Raw genomic sequence first — 17866 nt, forward strand, 5'->3', positions numbered from 1 at the left:
GAATATTAGTGTGATATTTTCTTTAATCCTCACAACAATCTTACCAGGCAGGTATGATCATTATCCAAGACTAAGAGAGTTTAGGAAACTTGCCACACAGCTGATAATTGGCAGTGCCAGGCCTTGAACCCAAACAGCCTGACTTCAGAGCCCTAATGCTTAACTGATTCAGTGGTCCCGATAAGGTTGTTGTGAGGGTAAAATAAGACAGCCCATTAATATGCTTAGCAAAGGCCTGTTGTCTTTCCTACTCAACCTTCCCAGAGATAACTTTTTGATCCAAGGTCTATGAGTCTATCATCTCCTCAAAATTTATCATATCACTCCTATGCTTATAATCCTTCAATGGCACCCCCTCCCCCATCACAGCACTCAGGATAACCAAATTCCTTATCATTGCTTGTAAGGTCATTCATTATCTGTCCCCGCTTATATCGCCAGCCTCACGTTTTACCACAGTGCTCCTCAAACTCTCCGTTCCAGCCACACTGATGTACTTACTCCTACTTCACTGTGCCCTCTGTCATCTCTGGACCTTGGCAGATACTGAGATATTATTCTCTCTTCCTGGAAATTTCCTCCTCTTCATCTCCCTTTCAAGGGAATAAATATTCCTCATCTTTCAAGTTCTAGCTCAGACATCATTCCTCCACAGTACTCATATCAAAAAAAAAAAAACCCTTGCCATTGAGTCAACTCATAGCAGCTCTGTAGAACAGAGTAGAACTGCCCCATACCACTTGTAAGGCCGTAAATCTTTATAGAAGCAGACTGCCATATCTTTCTCCCTCTGAGCAACCTTTTGGTTAGCAGCCAAGTGCTTAACCACTGTGCCACCAGGGCTCCTTGCTTGTCCTCATAGATCCCCCAAATACGGATACAATGGAGAAAATAGTATCACCACACCACTCTGTACTTCTCAGATTGCCTGTGGAGTATTTTGTCCAGTACTGGGAATCATAAGACCAGTTCTGGAGACAGGCAACCAGGGTTGTGCACATTATGAAATAATTTTTACTATATGTCAGGCAGAGCCCTGGTGGCTCAGTGGTTAAGAGATCAGCTGCTAACCAAAAGGTCAGCAGTTCAAATCTACCAACCGCTCCTTGGAAACCCTATGGAGCAGTTCTACTCTGTCTTGTAAGGTCACTATCAGTTGGGATTAACTGGACAGCAAAGGGTTTTTATTTTTTTTTTTTTTATATGTCAGGCACTGAGTAAATGACTTAATGGATATTATCTCATGTAATGCTCACACAATCCTATTGAATTTGGTAGGTACAGATAAGGAAACTGAAACTCAGAGATGTTAAGCAACTTGCTCAAAATCCCTCAACTGGTACATGGTAGAGCCTGATGTTTGAACCCAAGTCTGTGTAAATTCAGAGCCCATGTTTTCAGCCTCTGCACAATACCACCTCTAGAAACCATGCTATCATGGCTGGTTTCGCAAGAAAAGTTAAAGTTATTTAACCTGGAGAACAGGTGACCAAGGAGAAAAATGATAGCTACATTCAAATGGTTAAAGAGCTGTCACATACTGCTTCAGAGAATAATAAGGAAGTAGATGACTGGATAGAAGAAATAAAGTTCTAAAAAGTAGAAGGTGAGTCCCTTAAGGAGAAAGGTCCAAGTATCAGTCACCTCCGTATCCTTCGGTCCAATGTTTGCAACAGAAGAGGGGGCTCCCCAGGTGCCTGTTGACTGAAGGAAATAAGTAGAGCTTTTCCCAACAGTGGAATGAGTTTCCCTGTGAAACAGTGAAATCCTCATCAATACTCCCCAGTGTGAGGCTAACTGGCCACCTGACAAGGTTCCTTAGGAGGGATCATTGGAGGAATGGCTGTACCTTCTGTATCCTTGAACCGGATGCCCTTGAAAGCCCCTGGCTGCTCAGTGATTCTATAATTATCGGGCTGAGTCCATGACTCAGACTTTGGCAAATCACAGGCTGTCTGGCATTCACCAGTGCACTGAGATCTCATAACGTAGAGAACATGAGTGATTTGGTTTCTGGGCTTCCAGGATCCAAGCTTCCAGGCTGTCCAGCCCCATTAAGAGGAGTCAGAAATGGTTCACTGTTAACTCTGGAGGGTTAGAAACCTCCCAATCCTGTTCCAAAGGCTAATCTGGATATAGAGACATTTGAGTCATTTAGAAAGGAAGGCTCTTTGCCTTTGGGTTTCAGCTGCTGTCATAGGATCTGAAAAAGAAGAGGAGCACTCCTTCCTAGCAGATGGTTAAGGGTAAAAAAAAAAAAAAAAAATCAGTGTCAGCAAATGAATTCCTGACAGTCCTTTGCTGAAAGGAATCAAACGGGCCCCACACAGTGTACACTGGGTTGGCTGTTGTTCCCCACACGCCCCGATTCCTTTCATTCCATGCTGAGTGATTGTCAAATACTCAGAACTGCCTGCTATCTCTAGCACAGCAAGTCCCATCAGAGTACATCCAGGGACAAGTACTTTCTGCTCAGCTTTCCCAGAGGGCAAATGTGGGTGATTCATAAGGATGATGAACTCTCCTGTCAACACTTATCAGACCTTCAGATTCTCCTTTCAAAAGATTCATGCACCCTAAAAGAAACAGAACCTTCTGTAAGGTAAAAAGCACCTAGCAAAAGGAGACACCTTAGTTGTATGGTCCAATCTACAGCTTTAATCAATACCCACATATACACCAAAGTCTATTAAACTAGCCAAAATTTGCTTGTTGCACACGTTCTTAAAGAAGTAATTGACGGCGTACAGAGCAGCACCCTCCTGTTTACAGGCCTCATGGTATCTGATCCAACTGCCTTATCATCTACAGTTTTTTATGCTTCCATGGTTCACCTTTCTATCTTTTCATCTGCTTCTCTCAACGTAAAAACAACAAACCTTCCCAGATTGTGTCTATAGCTAGAGCTTCAGATAAATTTCCCTGAACTGCCTTTGGCACAGCGCTCTCTTACATGGAGTTCACATGGATCTTAACTGTGTTCACAACCCCACCAACTGCATCTCTAATCCTTTTATCAGGGATCTGAGCTCTAAGGTCTCCTGAATCTTTTTCTTCCTGCTTCTAAAGAAATATGGATCAGACATAGTACGATAAGTTTGTGAAGCCCACCAAGCTTTTTTTTCTTCCAAACAGAAAGGAATGGTCTCTACTCTTTGGGCAAAATCTTCCACCTGCCAAAACGATAGCTGCTTATAGATGTCAGTAACTTAAACTTAAAAACTGGGCTCCCTTGCAACTCTTGACAAAGTAAATTTTACTAACAGCTTTCTAACAATTTGCCTTCTTCTACTGAACTCAATGACAAGTTCTTTTTATAACAAAGTATCTGAAGCTGAAGAGATAATAAATAGGATTTGAATACTGATTTAAAGTTCCTGGGACATAGCTTGCTTACACAAACAGATGCTGTCCCCACAGCTGTTGCCAGTTGAAATGTGTACACAGATGTGGCGCACATAGATGCTTCTCACAGACAGATGTATACAAAGACAGACGTTACTCACATAGACAGATGTCCACCAGGAACACAATATATACCAAAAGCTCCCGCAGGGTGGTCTTGATGTAAAGTTCCCGGTTCTCGGCTGTGTTCTCAGTCAGGTTTGTTCCCCAGAGTCCTAAAGAACATTGGAGAGATGCCCAGGGTCCCCAAACAGTACAGTCCCTCCCAATTACTGCCACCTATCTGCCCCTGAATTCTACTTCCATTTTGACCCTAGCCCTTTTCCCTACCCTTTACCCTTGACTGAATCTGGCTACTCTAACCACACCTGTGTTTGCCCTCTTCCATCAAACTCCCTGAGACAAACATCCTAGGTAGAGGCATGGGTGAAGGCATGGATTGAGGAGAACGAAGGCGTGAAAAGGAAGCACTTGCTCCAGGCGGAGTAGTCCAGGGTATCATAACACTCCTGTCCTCCCTCAAACTAGCTCCACGTACGTCTCCGAGCCCCCAAGTGATGACCACATCGGGCTTATCCATTTAGAGACCAGTGGGTTGTGTTCCAGGGACATTTGCTCTAACATAGGCAAGTCACAAACCCCAAACATACACTGAGATTTCACTCTTTTTTGGGTCACAATTCCCCCTAAAAGCTTTTGCTGACCCCTTCTCCAGATTCCAATATCCCAGGACAACCTTCCCCCACCAGGTACCTCTGATGCCTCGACAGATATAGAGGCAGCAGCTGGACACCAGGGTCCTGTGTGCCTTCTCCTGGGGTCCATCTTCAGACTTCTTGGGTTGGGGCTGAGGGGGCACCGCATGGGAGATGGTGCAGATCCTCAGTGTGCCATGTGGAGAAGGGGGACCACTGTAGGCAGGGTTATCCCAGGCTCCGTTCCCCAGATTTTGCAGTTCCTGCCCCTCGGGACCTTCCATAGCATTCATGGAAGAATGAGGTGGAGGACCTGGCGCCTCAGGTGCCCACTGTCACCTGGAGAAAGAGGGGACTACTAGAGGCTCAGTCCAGCCAAGCCAGAAGAGGGCAAAGGAAAGGGAGTCTGACAGCAGCTGGTCTCACACAGCCTCTGTCTCCTGTCCTTTTGTAAGGGGAATCTTTGTCTGCTGGAGGGAGGGAGGGGTAGAGGAGAAGATGTGGGGAATGGCCATCAATCCTGTCAGGGGCTGTCTCACCCCCTCTCATTGCAAGTCCCAGGGGACAGAAGAAAGGAGGTGGGAGGGAATTAGGAGGCAAGGGTTGGAGGGGAAAAGGGGAGTGTGGAGATTGGAGTCGAAAGAAGGGTGGGTGAAAGAGGTAAAGGCTGGAGGTGGTGCTGCTTGCAGATGAGCCGGGTGGAGGGCTGGTCCAGAGGTCTGACAGAAGAGGGGATGAAAGAGCAATGAGAGAAGCTAGAGAAGAAGGAGGCTGGGACACTTCATTGTGGAGCTGAGATAATTACTACTAAAAGCTCCTGAAAGGGCTGGCATGCATTGGGATGGGGAACCAAGGCCAGGAATGGGAGACTAAACTGTGCTGCCTCCCTACCAGGCTCAGCCAGCAGGGTCAGAGCTCCTTTAATGTCTCACCTTGAACGGTCCCCAGGTGGAGTGGAGCAGGAGGGCTCCCTTCCCACACTTCACCCTCATTGCTGGGGGAAAAGGATTGTGGAAGAGGATCCCCTGTCTCAGACAGTAAGAACCAGAGCTCCAGGTTATCTGTTCCTTTCCTCTGTGAAGTTTGTCTTCCCATGGCTTATGGGTGAGGTATACCAGTAGAAGGCTTGTCATTAAATGCGTAGGGCTCAGCCTAGCAAAAAGGCTAAGACCTGATTGGGAAGATGAGTCAGAGAGCAAAAGACAAGGACAATGTGGCTTGGGGCACCTTTAGGGAAGTTGATATCAGAACTCAGGTCAATTGGCAACCTTATCCTATGTCTCTGCTTAGTACTGGGCCTAAAATGGCAAGCTTGAGCACAAAATGGAAATATAAATCAGGAAGAATCTGCTTTCTTTCTAACCTCAGATCTCTGAATTCAAACCCTGGTATGCCCAGCTCTGACTTCTGATCACCTGCCCTGGCTCACCTACAGGCATGTGCTATGCTCCAGAATGGGGCTGGTCCCACAAGTGCTGGTAGTATATCCTTATCCTTGATGGCTGGTGGGAAAGCTGTCCTCTCTCCAATTCCTGGCTCTCCACCTGTTGATAGTTTGTGTTGTTAATTGCTGTTGAATTGATCCCAAGTCATGGTAACCCGATGTGTGCAGAGTAGAACTGCTCCTTAGGGTTTTCAAGGCTGTGGCCTCTTGGAAACAGATCACCAGGCCTGTCTTCTGAGGCGTCTCTGGGTGGGTTTGAACTGCCAGCCTTTTGGCTAGTAGTCAAGCACTTAACCATTTGCACCACCCAGGGACACCTCAGGCTCTCCAACTAGGGCTACTGTATTGCTTCAGTGACCTGGAGTCCACTTTCATGTTTGGTAAAACATCAGCCTGGTGGAAGTTGCCTATATTGAGTATCACCATTAGGAAATCCTGATCCCACGCAAACTAGGGCTGGACTCAGCTCCTTGATAACTAAGTGTACCCCAACTTCTCAGAGTGGGTTGAAAAAGTAGCTGTCCTCCCTGCCCCCTCAGGGTCTGCTGCACAGCTGGTCCTGCCCCAGGACCAGATACCACAAAGGGAGTGAACTGAGAACGCTTGGTGAGCCTTCCTGGGTGGAGTAGTACCCCATCTCTCTGTTTTACTCCCCAGTAAGACACACTTCATAGTGACCTCATGTATTAGAGCAGAACTGCTCCATAGGGTTTTCTTGGCTGTAATCTTTATGAAACCAGATCACCTTTCTTCCACAGCACCTCTCGGTGGGTTCAAATAGCCAACCTTTAGATTAGTTATTGTTGTTGTTAGGTGCTGTCAAGTAGATTACGACTCATAGCAACTCCCAGGTAGCAACCCCCAGAGTAGAATTGCCCCATAGGGTTTCCTAGGCCGTAATCTTTATGTCTGTCTCCCACGAAGTCAACGGGTGAATTAGTAGTCGAGTGCGAACTGTTTGTAACACCCAGGGACATGGAGTTGCCAAGAGTCAGAATTGACTCAACGGCAATGGGTTTGGTTTTTTGTTTTTGTTTAAGACACACTTCAAAGTGCTTGTCTTCTTTGGGAAGAAGGATAAGAAATTGTGCCAGTATTGGCTGTCTTATGTTAAATCAGCTGAAGGTGAAATAAAGGGAGCTGCTGCCTCTTAACCAACGAGCTTTTCAAACATTGCAAAAGGCCCCTTGGCTTGCAAAACTGAACCTCAGGATGGGGGTGATGAACAGGAGGCTAACGGTCTGTTCCAGAGAAGTGGAGCAAGGAACAGGAAATGGTTTCTGACTTCCTTGTGGTAATTTTGAATTCCTGGGGGGAGACCTGAGATCAGTAGAGATTTGGATAGACTCAAGGAGGTTGATCATGTGACAGGTCCCATACCCGCAGAGCTCAGGGCCAGGGCTGGGTTGCTTATGGTCAGCTACCTAAGCCCCTAGAATGGGCAGCATTCTATCGCTCTTCCCCACTCAGTCTTGAGCACTTTCCATGTGTGTGGATCAATCCATAATACTCCTAGGAGCGCAGGTTATGAAACACAGCTTGAGAAACTTTCTCAAAATGCTGCCTACATTCCTAGGGTGTTTAACCTTGCTCAAGAAGCTATAAATGTGATAATCAAGCAGGATCTCCTGACGACTTTGTGTTCAGCATTTCACCATGTCCTCAAGCTTCTACCGGCCCTTGACTTTTCCTGAGTGGCCATGCCCTGTTAAAAAAAAAAGGGGGGGGGGCAACAGTTTCAGGGAAGTCCTGCTGCTCAGGCTGCCTCTTATCCGTTTAGCAATACCCCAGAACCTTAAACTTTAAACCAAAACTCCTGGGTTTAACTCTCGGCTCACCAACTTATCAGCTGTCTAGTTCTAGGCAAGTCACTTTTGAGACCTATCTTACCTAATGACTTATTTTAAAGTATTGATAATAATGCCTACCCAAAGGACTATAAGGACTGTTTTAGGATTAAAATAAAAGGATATAAAGGTCTAGCACACAACAAATTTAATTATTTTACCATAGTATTCATTCTTTTTTTTTTTTATTGTGCTTTAAGTGAAAGTTTACAAATCAAGGCAGTTATACACCCTGCTATATACTCCTAGTTGCTCTCCCTCTAATGAGACAGCATATTCTTTCCCTCCACTCTCTATTTTCGTGTTCATTCTGCCAGCTTCTGACCCCCTCTGCCCTCTCATCTCTCCTCCAGACAGGAGCTGCCCACATAGTCTCACGTGTCTAACTTGATCCAAGAAGCTCAATCTTCTACAGTATCATTTTCCATCCCATAGTCCAGTCCAATCCTTGTCTGAAGAGTTGGCTTTGGGAATGGTTCCTGTCTTGGGCTAACAGAAGGTCTGGGGACCATGACCTCCGGGGTCCTTCTAGTCTCAGTCAGACCATTAAGTCTGGTCTCTTTATGAGAATTTGAGGTCTGCATCCCACTGCTCTCCTGCTCCCTCAGGGGTTCTCTGTTGTGTTCCCCGTCAGGGCAGTCATTGGTTATAGCTGGGCACCATCTAGTTCTTCTGGTCATAGTATTCATTCTTGTGCACTCTACTCATACACAGCAATTCATGGTTAAGGTAGGTACCTTCAGCTAGGACTTGGTTTTCATTGTCTCTGAAGGAGAAGGTCCCCACACCCATTCCTTTTCCAGAAGCTAACACCTACAGAATTGAATAATGGCATTTTGGCTGAAGAGTATTATAAAAGTAGTCTTTGAATACAAGCACCTCTTAGAAGATTTTTATAACCACATGGCAAGCCTTGTGGCCCATCAAAACCAGAAGTACCTCTTCATCATGATGCTTCTTAGCTCACCTGGCAAACTGGTCCCTTTGCTTCACTGTGATCAATTTTTTGGTTACATGCTATCCTAGTGCAGATTCTGGGAAGAGGATAATCCCATTTCTGCCATTATTTTCATCCTATGCTCATCCTAGCCAGCTTCTTCAGTGTCACCCAGACCTACTAGACCCTGATAAAGAACCCAGAGACACCAAAGTTGACAGGGAGGGAACTCATGATTCATCTCCTTATAAATTCTCCAGAAGGAACCCCTGGAATAAGTCACCTTCTATATTCTAGAGAAAAGAACCCTGGGATGAGTCACATTTCAGCTTCTACAGGGAGAAATAAACTGCATACCAGCTTCTGTATTCTGCATAGTGATTCTCAGCTTTTTAACCCCAATAAACTAAACGATAGTATATACTCCATAAGTAATAGTGTTCACTATGACAAGGATTCTCAGTGGAAGATATCACAAATCATATATCTATAAGGAAGAATCCTATATATCTATAAGAAAGAATCGTGGGTATAAGACCTTATATACCACTAGAGTCATCTGTGTGGAAAAATACTAAAATTTGAGTAGCCCAAGTTTTCAGTAACAAATATGGTGGACCAAGCAAGCAGACATGAGTAGGCTAAGCCCAAGGGGTCCTTTTTAACTATTTTTATCCAACAGACACCACACCACTGCCCCAGGCCCTCCATTAGTCTCTGCTTTCCAACACATCAGAATGAACAAGCCACATCCACTGGAAGGTTTAGGTATATGAAGTCCTGTTGCAGGTTATCTCCAGCCTAGGAAGCCAAGAATATATCTTTTTGTTCAGTTTATTCTGAAACCTTACAGAAAGGCTGGAGGTAACCTACCTCCTCATCAAAATGACCCACTTTATCCTTTGACATCCTCCCTATCACCTTGCCTATGTCAACAGTCCTGCTGAATACACTTTGCATCTTGCATCTCTCCAAAGAGACCCATTTTGAATGAGATATTCAGCTTTCCTCCTTTTTTCTAGGGGAACCTCCTGAACATAATCTTTATGTCCATTTGTCCATGGTTTCCACAGAAGTCTGTCCAGATGGAGAAAACCAATCAAACCCAAGTGGGTGGAAAATAAATGATGCATCAACAGAAATATGGAAGTAAGTCTTCGGTTCCCTGAACCCCTGCAAACATAGTGCTGATCATGCCCCTGAGGTACTTCCCCCTTGCTGGGTGTAGTCCAGACATCATGTATTCATCTGGCCCTGCAGTAATCCATCAGCCTTATCACTTCTAAGCAGAGCTCAGCTGCATCAGGGTTCTATAGCTGATGCAGAGTATCGGTCAGGCCACCTGCTGGAGGGAGTGCAGCGGGGAAGAAAAGAGCTGCATGTGAGTTTGAGACACCAGGCTGGAAAGAAAGAGAGGGACCCACCTCAAGGGAAAGAAAAAAAAAAAAGGGAAGGAGAGGAGAAAAAAGAGCCATGAGAGTGAAAGGGGTTGTTCAACAGAGGGGCTTCAGGAAGGACTGAGAGAGCTCAATTCCCCTTGCTCTCGTCACCACTCACCAAATTTCACCAGAGTCACAGTTGGATCAATGCCCAAAGCCCATGAAGAGGGGAGATTGGAGCACCAGGGCGAGTCCTCCCCATGCACACTCCTCCAGTATCATTTTAAGATCTCAGAGCAGTCACCTGAGATACCTCCTTGTCCCAGCCTCTGAGGGCCCCATTATAGAAGACACATATTTTTCCATCCAGAGTCCTCACTCCAGTCATCAATTCATTCCAGAGGTATTTACTGAATGCTATTTTTTTTTTTCTTTAACTACATAGTTTTTTGAGGGGTTTGTTTAACTACATAGTGGGAATAATGCTTAGCCCTGGAGTCCCTAGGTGGTACAAATGATTAACGCACTGAGCTACAAACTAAAAAGTTGGAGGTTTGAGTCCACCCAGAGATGCCTCGGAAGAAAGGCCTGGAGATCTAGTTCTGAAAAATCAGTCTTTGAAAACCCTATGGAACACTGTTTTACTCTGACATGCATGGTGGCTTCAAGAGTCAGAGTCAACCTGATGGTCAATTGTTATGCTTAGCCACAGGGATGACAAAGTAACAAACAAGACCATCATTGCCCCTGTGTCATGGAACTTACATTCCAACAGAGAAGAGAGGTATTACATAAAGAATTATACAACTAACTCACGGTTTATAAGTATAAAAAGTGCTACAAAGGAGAAGTACAGGGTGCCATGAGGACATATAGCGGGAGACTGACTTTCTGGGGCCACTGAGGAATGGAATGATCTCTGCTTCTCTTTCCCCTTCTTCTTTTTTTTTACTTGTGTTTTAGGTGAAAGTTTACAGAGCAAATTAGTTTGTCATTGAACAATTAATATACATCTTGTTTTGTGACATCGGTTGCCAACCCCATGACATGTCAACCCTCCTCAACTTTGGGTTACTCATTCCCATATAACCAGCTTTCCTGTCCCCTCCTGCAGTCTTGTCCTTGCCCCTGGACCAGTGTGCCCATTTAGTCTCATATGCGTGGTTGAACTACATGTGTTATTGTTTATTTTATACGCCTGTCTAATCTGTGGCTGAAGGGAAAGCCTCAGGAGTGACTTCACTACTAAGCTAAAGGGGCCACACTCTGCGGTTTCCCCAGTCTCTGTCAGACCAGTAAGTCTGGTCTTTTTTTTTTGTGAGTTTGAATTCTTCTTTACATTTTTTTCCCGTTCTGTCCGGGACCCTCTATTGTGATCCCTTTCAGAGCAGTAGGTGCTGGTAGCTACCATAATGTTGTGCTGGACTCAGTCTGGTAGAGGCTGTGGCTCTTCTCCCTTCTTGTCCCTGCAGTAAACAAGGTTTTCTGAGGTTTTCAAAAATGCTTTACTGCTAATAAGCACAGGGAAATAGGCCAAGTTAAAAGACCAAACAAGGAGAAAGTTGCAACACTTCAAGAAATGTTAAAACTTACAGTTTATGGTCGCTGAAATATGAGTTGAGCTAAGCTTGCATCAGATTCTTGCCTTAAGACATGGAACCCAACCACTTTCTTCATTTCTGAAGTTAGTTATCTCCTAAAAACCCGGAAAAGAGACAAGAATTAGTAAAGGAACTGAAGTAGCTAGTGAAAGGACGAATTTTCTAAACCAGAATTCAGAACCAAGAGTTTTATTTATTTGTTTTATTCCCTTGACCCTGTAATTCCAAGTCTAGAAATCTACCCTGATATTTGTGTTAGAATTATTCATAATGGCAAAACAAGTCGGGCGGGGGGGAAAGAGGAAACCTAAGTATCCAACCGTGGGGCGGGGGGAGCAAGTAAATAAATTATGATGTGTCATTAGGCAGAAATCAACAATATTTTTGAAGAATATTTAATGTCATAAGAAAATGCTTACCATATAGTACATGCACCTATATTATAACAGAACACAAATTTTATGTGGATACTATACTTGTATACATGCCTGGAAAAAAGATCTAACAGTGAACAAACCAAAAATTGAGTAGTGGTTATCTTTGTATGGTATGATTACAGGTGCTTTTTATCTCGTTAATTTTTTTTCTTCAGTGATTATGTGTACTTTTATGTTTAAAAAAATAATTATTTTTAAAGGCAAGCACTGAGTAGCTATGTTCATAAAGACATGAAGTTCACTTCTATCTCAGACTTAAGAGAAACTCTTGGCTAGTTGCCTCACCAAGTTAGCTCTCCATTTATCAAGGAATCATTATACAATAGTTTATTTCCTGACATGGGCATCATCCATGATATGACTTTACATATCTCCTGCTGAGGCTAAGACATTGTGTTACTCACTATCTTACTGGAAGCGAGTTACAGAAGGAAATAGATGAAATGTGACAGATACACAAATATCTACAAATACAAATGACGTAACGAGAAGTAGAGCATTAGCAATAGTTCAAAAGCAGAGAGTGTTAGGAGGTGGGAAGGTCAAAAATACGTTTGTTTACATTATCGTTAAAATGCACACAGCAAGACATACTTATTCAACAGTTTCTGCATGCACGATTCGGTGATATTCTTCAAGTCATGTAACTATTCTTACTCTCTTTTTCCGAGTTATTCCTGCACCTTTAACATGCACTCACTGCCCCCTAGTTTCTTCTGAAACCCTTTGAGTCGCTGTTGTCAGTTGCGTCCCACAGAGATAAGTTCTTTAAAAGAGCACAATGCTCAAGGCAGACTTTTTTTTTTTTTTTTTACTAATTAAGCTAAACTATTTTTTTATTTAAAGAAGACTCCGGGGGATTTTTTGGTTTAATATTTAAGGTTTAAAGATTATATGAGGGCAATAATTTTGGGGGTTCATCCAACCTCCATGGCTCCTGAAAGTCAGAATTTCATGAGAATTTGGAATTCTGTTCTGCATTTTACCCCTTTTGATCAGGATTCTTCTACAGAATCTTTGATCAAAACATTCAGTAATGGTAGCCAGGTACCATTCAGTTCTTCTGGTCTCATGGCAAAGGAGGGAGTTCTTTATGGAAGCAATTAGCCACTCATTCCATTTCCTCCTCCTATTCTGGACTCCTTCTTCCTCTGTTGCCCCAGGTGAATAGAGAACCAGTTGTAACCTGGATGGCCACTTGCAAGAAAAAAAAAGAATTTTGAAGAGAATGGTATTGAGATGAACTTTGAAGGATGGGTAATATTTTAAGAGACAGAAATATTGTTGTTAGTTGCCATCAAGCTGGTTCCAACTCAGGGCAATCCCGTGTATATCAGAGTAGAAATGTGCTCCATAGGGTTTTCAAGGCTGCGACCTGGAAGAAGAAGACCACCAGGCCTTTCTTTCTGGGCAAGTTTGAACTGCCAACTTTTCAGCTAGTAGTTGAGCACTTAATTGTTTTCCCCACACAGGGACTCCTAAGAGACAGAAATAGAAAATAGTTATATTTATCAACCACCCACATGACAGACACTTTACAGAGCATTATCTCAGTTAATTCTCTCATAATCTTATGGGGTAGGATTTATTATCTCCATTTTACAGGTACAGAAGTTGAGGCTCTGAAAGGAAACATGGTGGAATCGGGTTTCAGAACTGGCTCTGTATGACTGCAGAGACAGTGACTTCCCTTGTATCAACTATACAGGGAAGGCAGCATAAGCAAAGGCAGGCAGGTAGGAGCACTGGGTACTCTTTTGGAAGAATAGCTCCATTTTGGCTGGAAAATGGGACATAAGCCTGGAAAGAGGGTTTGAGACAGATAGGAAAGGCCTCAAATGCCAAACATTTAACTCATTAGGCAGCAGAAAGACAAAGAAGGTTTCTGAGCAAAGAGTAACGTAATCAAAAAAAAAAAAAAAATCAAAGCTGTGCTTTATGAAAAATAGTCTGACAATGCTGGATAGGATGGGTTGATTTGGGGCAAAATTGGAAGCAAGGAAACCAGCTGGCAGATTTCTGTGCTAGTTCAGGGACAGATAATGAAAGCCTGCATTATGTTGGTCAAATAAGAATAGAAAGGAATAGACAAATATGGTGGCATAACAGTTAAGCTCCCCTGCTAACCTAAAGGTTGATAGTTTGAACCTACCCAGCGGCTCCGCTGGAGAAAGACCTGGTGATCTCCTTCCATAAAAAATAAAGATTACAGCCAAGAAAACCCTATAAGGCAATTCTACTCTGTCACATAGGGTCTCTGTGAATCAGAATTGACTCAAAAACACCCAATAACAACAATAAATCTTCTGAGTGGTACCATAGGACAAGAGGGCAGGCAGGAAGCTACTTTGCCCACAGTGGCCACAAGGTGGCAGCAGAACCTACACTCCCGTCTATTTCTGTGGAGGGACTGAAGAGACGTTCCTGACTACAAGAGCGGACTAACCCGAGTTTGGAGGGTGTACACTCAACGGGGACCGTTCCTTTTGCCAGCTTCTTCCTGGCACTTACCCTTTACCTCTGGGCAGCTCTGAGGGCTTATGTCTGACCATGCTAAAGGGATTTACCATTCTGGAGGCCTAGTATGCTGTTAATCTAGGTCCTTTGAGAAGCAGACGCTAAAACTAGATAAACATGCAAGGGGTTTGGTAGGGGCAACACCTGTGAGAGAAAATAAGGAGGGATCCAAGGATGTCTAGGAAAAGCGGTCTGACTATGTTGTAAGTCTGACCCCAAGTGAAAGAGAGAGTGTAGGCAGGTTGGGGGAATAGACTACTGTGTAGCCTAAACAGGGGCAGATTATCCAATGGGCAAGGTAAGCATGGTGCTTACCTTGCTCACCAGATCATCTGTCCTAAACAATTTCACTTTTTTTTTTTTCACCACATCAAAGATTCTGTTTCTAGGTATGGCTGGCATCTGTCTCTTTCCCAATCCCACAGCACCTTCCTACAGAATCAAAGCCTCTTTTCAAACGTATTGTCCCTGACAGGGATGCATTACCCAGTGAGCAAAGGAAACGCAGGCTTCCTTGTGTTTACTTCCCAATCTGTTGTGAACAATTTCACATGAGTGAAATTAGGCAGTAAGTACAAGTGAGCCCATCTTATCTTGTTTATTGGGTAATTCACCCTTGAGTCTAAGAAAGGTTTGGCAAGACCTTTGAGGAGTCCTTGGCCAAAAATTGATCATCGGGAGAGTTCTACGTCTCTTAGGAAGAGGCCTACCAGCTCACTCATCAGTTGGGTTGCTGCTGGGCTGGGAGCATGTGGGTAGCATGGCCCCAGGTGAATGCTTTTGGTCAATTATGCTACCTGTAGTTGGAGGTCTGTGAGGCCCATTCTCTTGGCCACCACACCTTCCTTTCGAGATGGGGCAACCTCAGCCCTGAGGAGTTTCTACAAAGTGCCACCATGACGGTTCTCTGCTTCTGAGGGGGGCAATTCAATCCCCACCTCTTACCTCTTGTGATGATTTCACTGCACTCCCCCCTCTACTCCCCTAGTGACCAGGAACCAGGCTTCTCCCATCCTCTGAATCAGACTCTTCTCCTGTTCTCCTGCACAAATACAGGTACACTTCTTCCTCCCTTCCTCCCCACTCCCCGCCCCCTGCAACAAGCCCTACTTCTTCCATGCCTCTGCCCTTGGCATCTTCTTGCTTGTAAGCCCTAAAACATGAAGGAGGAAATGGGATTACCTGGGTGTTGGCTTCAACCATGACCCACAGGCCCAGGTGCCAAGAAGCTGATTGGCTGGCACCATGCCCCATCCCTTTCCTGGGGTCCCTGCTGCCTCAAATGATCCTCCCCTGGCACCAGAGTTGGCAGTGTGGTTCTGTCCTCAGCTAAAGCCAATCTATGTGATAGCGCAGCCACAGCTTTGCCAGGTAGCCTAGAAGGCCAGGTAGCTCCTGGGGGTCAGAAAGAATTTGGCATTTGTCTCGGGGAAAGCAGGGATTTGGTCAAAAGAGTGTTGGGGGAGAAGAATGCTAGGTACCTGGCAAGTCCTGGGGACTGACAGGGTCAATAGCCTCCTGTGGGCCTCTGTGAGGCTGTAAAAATTGAGTCGGAGCAGAGGGTCCTGCTGTGAATGGGGCTCTAGACTTGGCCCCTCTCTCCCCTTGGCTGGTCCTTAGGTGAAAGGTGGCTTGGGAGGGATGGGATGAGTGGAGTTGGCTCTCTGGGCTGCTGTTTGTAAGGAGGATGTGGGGAAACTGAGGACTCTGCAACAGCCCCTGTGGGCTAGATAACATTGCAAATTCAGCATCCCCTTGGGAAATGATGCTGGGTTGTAAAAGGGAAAAGGGCAACAAGGTAGCCTGGAAATCCACCTTGATTACATTATTTTACTTGTTGGAAGCCCAAGGCAAAGCTGAGGACAAGTGTGGGGTTTTCCCTTTTCCCTCTTTGCCAGGGAAAAGGTGAAGAAAGGTGAAGCTGGGGAGTAGAGTAGAAGGAAGGGGCCTCTAGTAGACCCAGGAGGGTTTCCGGCTGTAACTTGCCTGGGGGCCAGGCCTCTAGATTCCAGGGTTTATATAGCCTGAAGGGGGGCCAAAGTGGGACCACAACAGGAGGCTGTGGTGATGGTCCCAGGATGGGGGAGAAACAGGGCTCAGCAAGTCCCTTCACTCCCAACTTAGTATGTTTTTTCCATGGTTGGAAAGAATTACTTGCTAGACAAAATATAAGAAGTACCTAGCACGTACCTAGCAGCTGTTAGGCAACTGATATATTTCCATCACATCACCCCCACCCCAACAACCCCCAGCTGGTACAACTTTTCTGAGCATTGCAAAAAAGGGTAAGTATGTGCATAAGTATTAATAGATCGTTGAAACACCTGGCACACTGCACATAAAAAAATTCTGTGTATCTCAAGCCCATTCTCTTCGCCTAACCAATTCTAGGGGCACCTCTTTTAGGAAGAGCACCCTCACTCCCTTCCCTGAACTCTTACCACATTTAATATGATATATTTACCCTCAGTCGTCAGCAGATACTCTCCTGCCCCATTGCTATTGTGCTTTGTCCTGTTTGTGAGCTCCCCAGGGGTGAGACCAGAACTTTGGCTCCATTCTCCCCATACAGAGCAGAGAAGTGGCTTTTTGCTGGGCACAGGGCAAGCTCAGTCAACACCCAATCCCCAGGTGGATACATTGGCTCAGAGGATGGAATGGGAGAGAAGTGAACTCTTGGCTGGGAACCCACCCTGTGGGAGAACACAGAGGGAAGCTTGGCCTCGCACCCAGCCAGCTGCCCTCTGGACCTCACAGCTCTGCTGGGCCTGGCTCAGTCGCTGTGTCAGTGCAAAGCGGCGGTGACTTCAGCCATGTAAGAGGTTACTGTCAGGCAAAGGAGAGGAGTGGGCTGATTGTGCTCCCTGGGTGCACAAGGCTAGGTACACTGGGGGAAAGTTTGCCTTCTGCGGTGGAGTTCTGTAGGGAGCAGCAGCCAGGGAGGGAAAGAGAGAAAGAGAAGAGCAAGATTGAGGCTCTGAAGGACTAGGAATGGCTAGGTCGGTTGTAGCCCCCTTCAGAGCACTTTTTGCACCCTCAGAAGCAAGCGGGGCTACAACTCTCTCTGACCACAAAAGCAAAAAAAAACAGGTGCCAGCCCCTCTCCTCTGCCCATTTTGGTTTAGAAGCAGAGTCAGGGCAAGAAAGACTTTCCATTTGCCTCCCCTTTATTTCTTAGTGGGGGCACTGGGCTTATAACTGTTTCCAAACACACTATCTGATCTGCAGGCTCCAGAGATAGGTTGTGATAACCTAAGAGGGCCCCTGGTATATGTACCTGCACATGAAAACATGCATGCACACGTACACACACACATTAGTTGTTCTGTGCTTTACAGGGAAAAGCCTTGGGGAGAAGGGCTGGCGGGAAGGGTAGGCCATCGCCCTATGGAGAATATCAATAGACAGATGTGAGGAAACCCAGGGAGATGGGCCAGAGGGGAGCACTGCCCCTTCTCAGCCAGGATTACTCAGTGGAAGAACTGCCTCACCATTTCTCCAGCTTGGGACCCAGACCTGCCATTTTGAGTATCCTAATCAGAGAAGTCTCTGTTTCAAGATTCTGTCAACTTCCCTTCTCCACACCCATCCCTGTTGGCCCCTT

The 17866-nt window shown here is 45.2% G+C and overlaps 1 protein-coding gene across 1 annotated transcript in view; it reads right to left on the bottom strand.

Annotated features, from left to right (window-relative positions):
• PKD2L1 (polycystin 2 like 1, transient receptor potential cation channel) overlaps nucleotides 1-11324 on the bottom strand; it is a 54164-nt gene extending 42840 nt beyond the window's left edge. The window contains exons 1-3 of the mRNA XM_049855035.1: nucleotides 11301-11324; nucleotides 4159-4439; nucleotides 3507-3620 (exon numbers count right to left, since the gene is read on the bottom strand). Coding sequence (XP_049710992.1) covers nucleotides 3507-3620; nucleotides 4159-4393 — 349 coding nt within the window. The 5' untranslated portion in view covers nucleotides 4394-4439; nucleotides 11301-11324. The remainder of the gene's footprint in view (nucleotides 1-3506; nucleotides 3621-4158; nucleotides 4440-11300) is intronic.
• Nucleotides 11325-17866: the final 6542 nt, after the last annotated feature.

The sequence above is a fragment of the Elephas maximus genome, chromosome 16 (assembly GCF_024166365.1).
Source record: "Elephas maximus indicus isolate mEleMax1 chromosome 16, mEleMax1 primary haplotype, whole genome shotgun sequence".
Lineage (NCBI taxonomy): Eukaryota > Metazoa > Chordata > Mammalia > Proboscidea > Elephantidae > Elephas > Elephas maximus.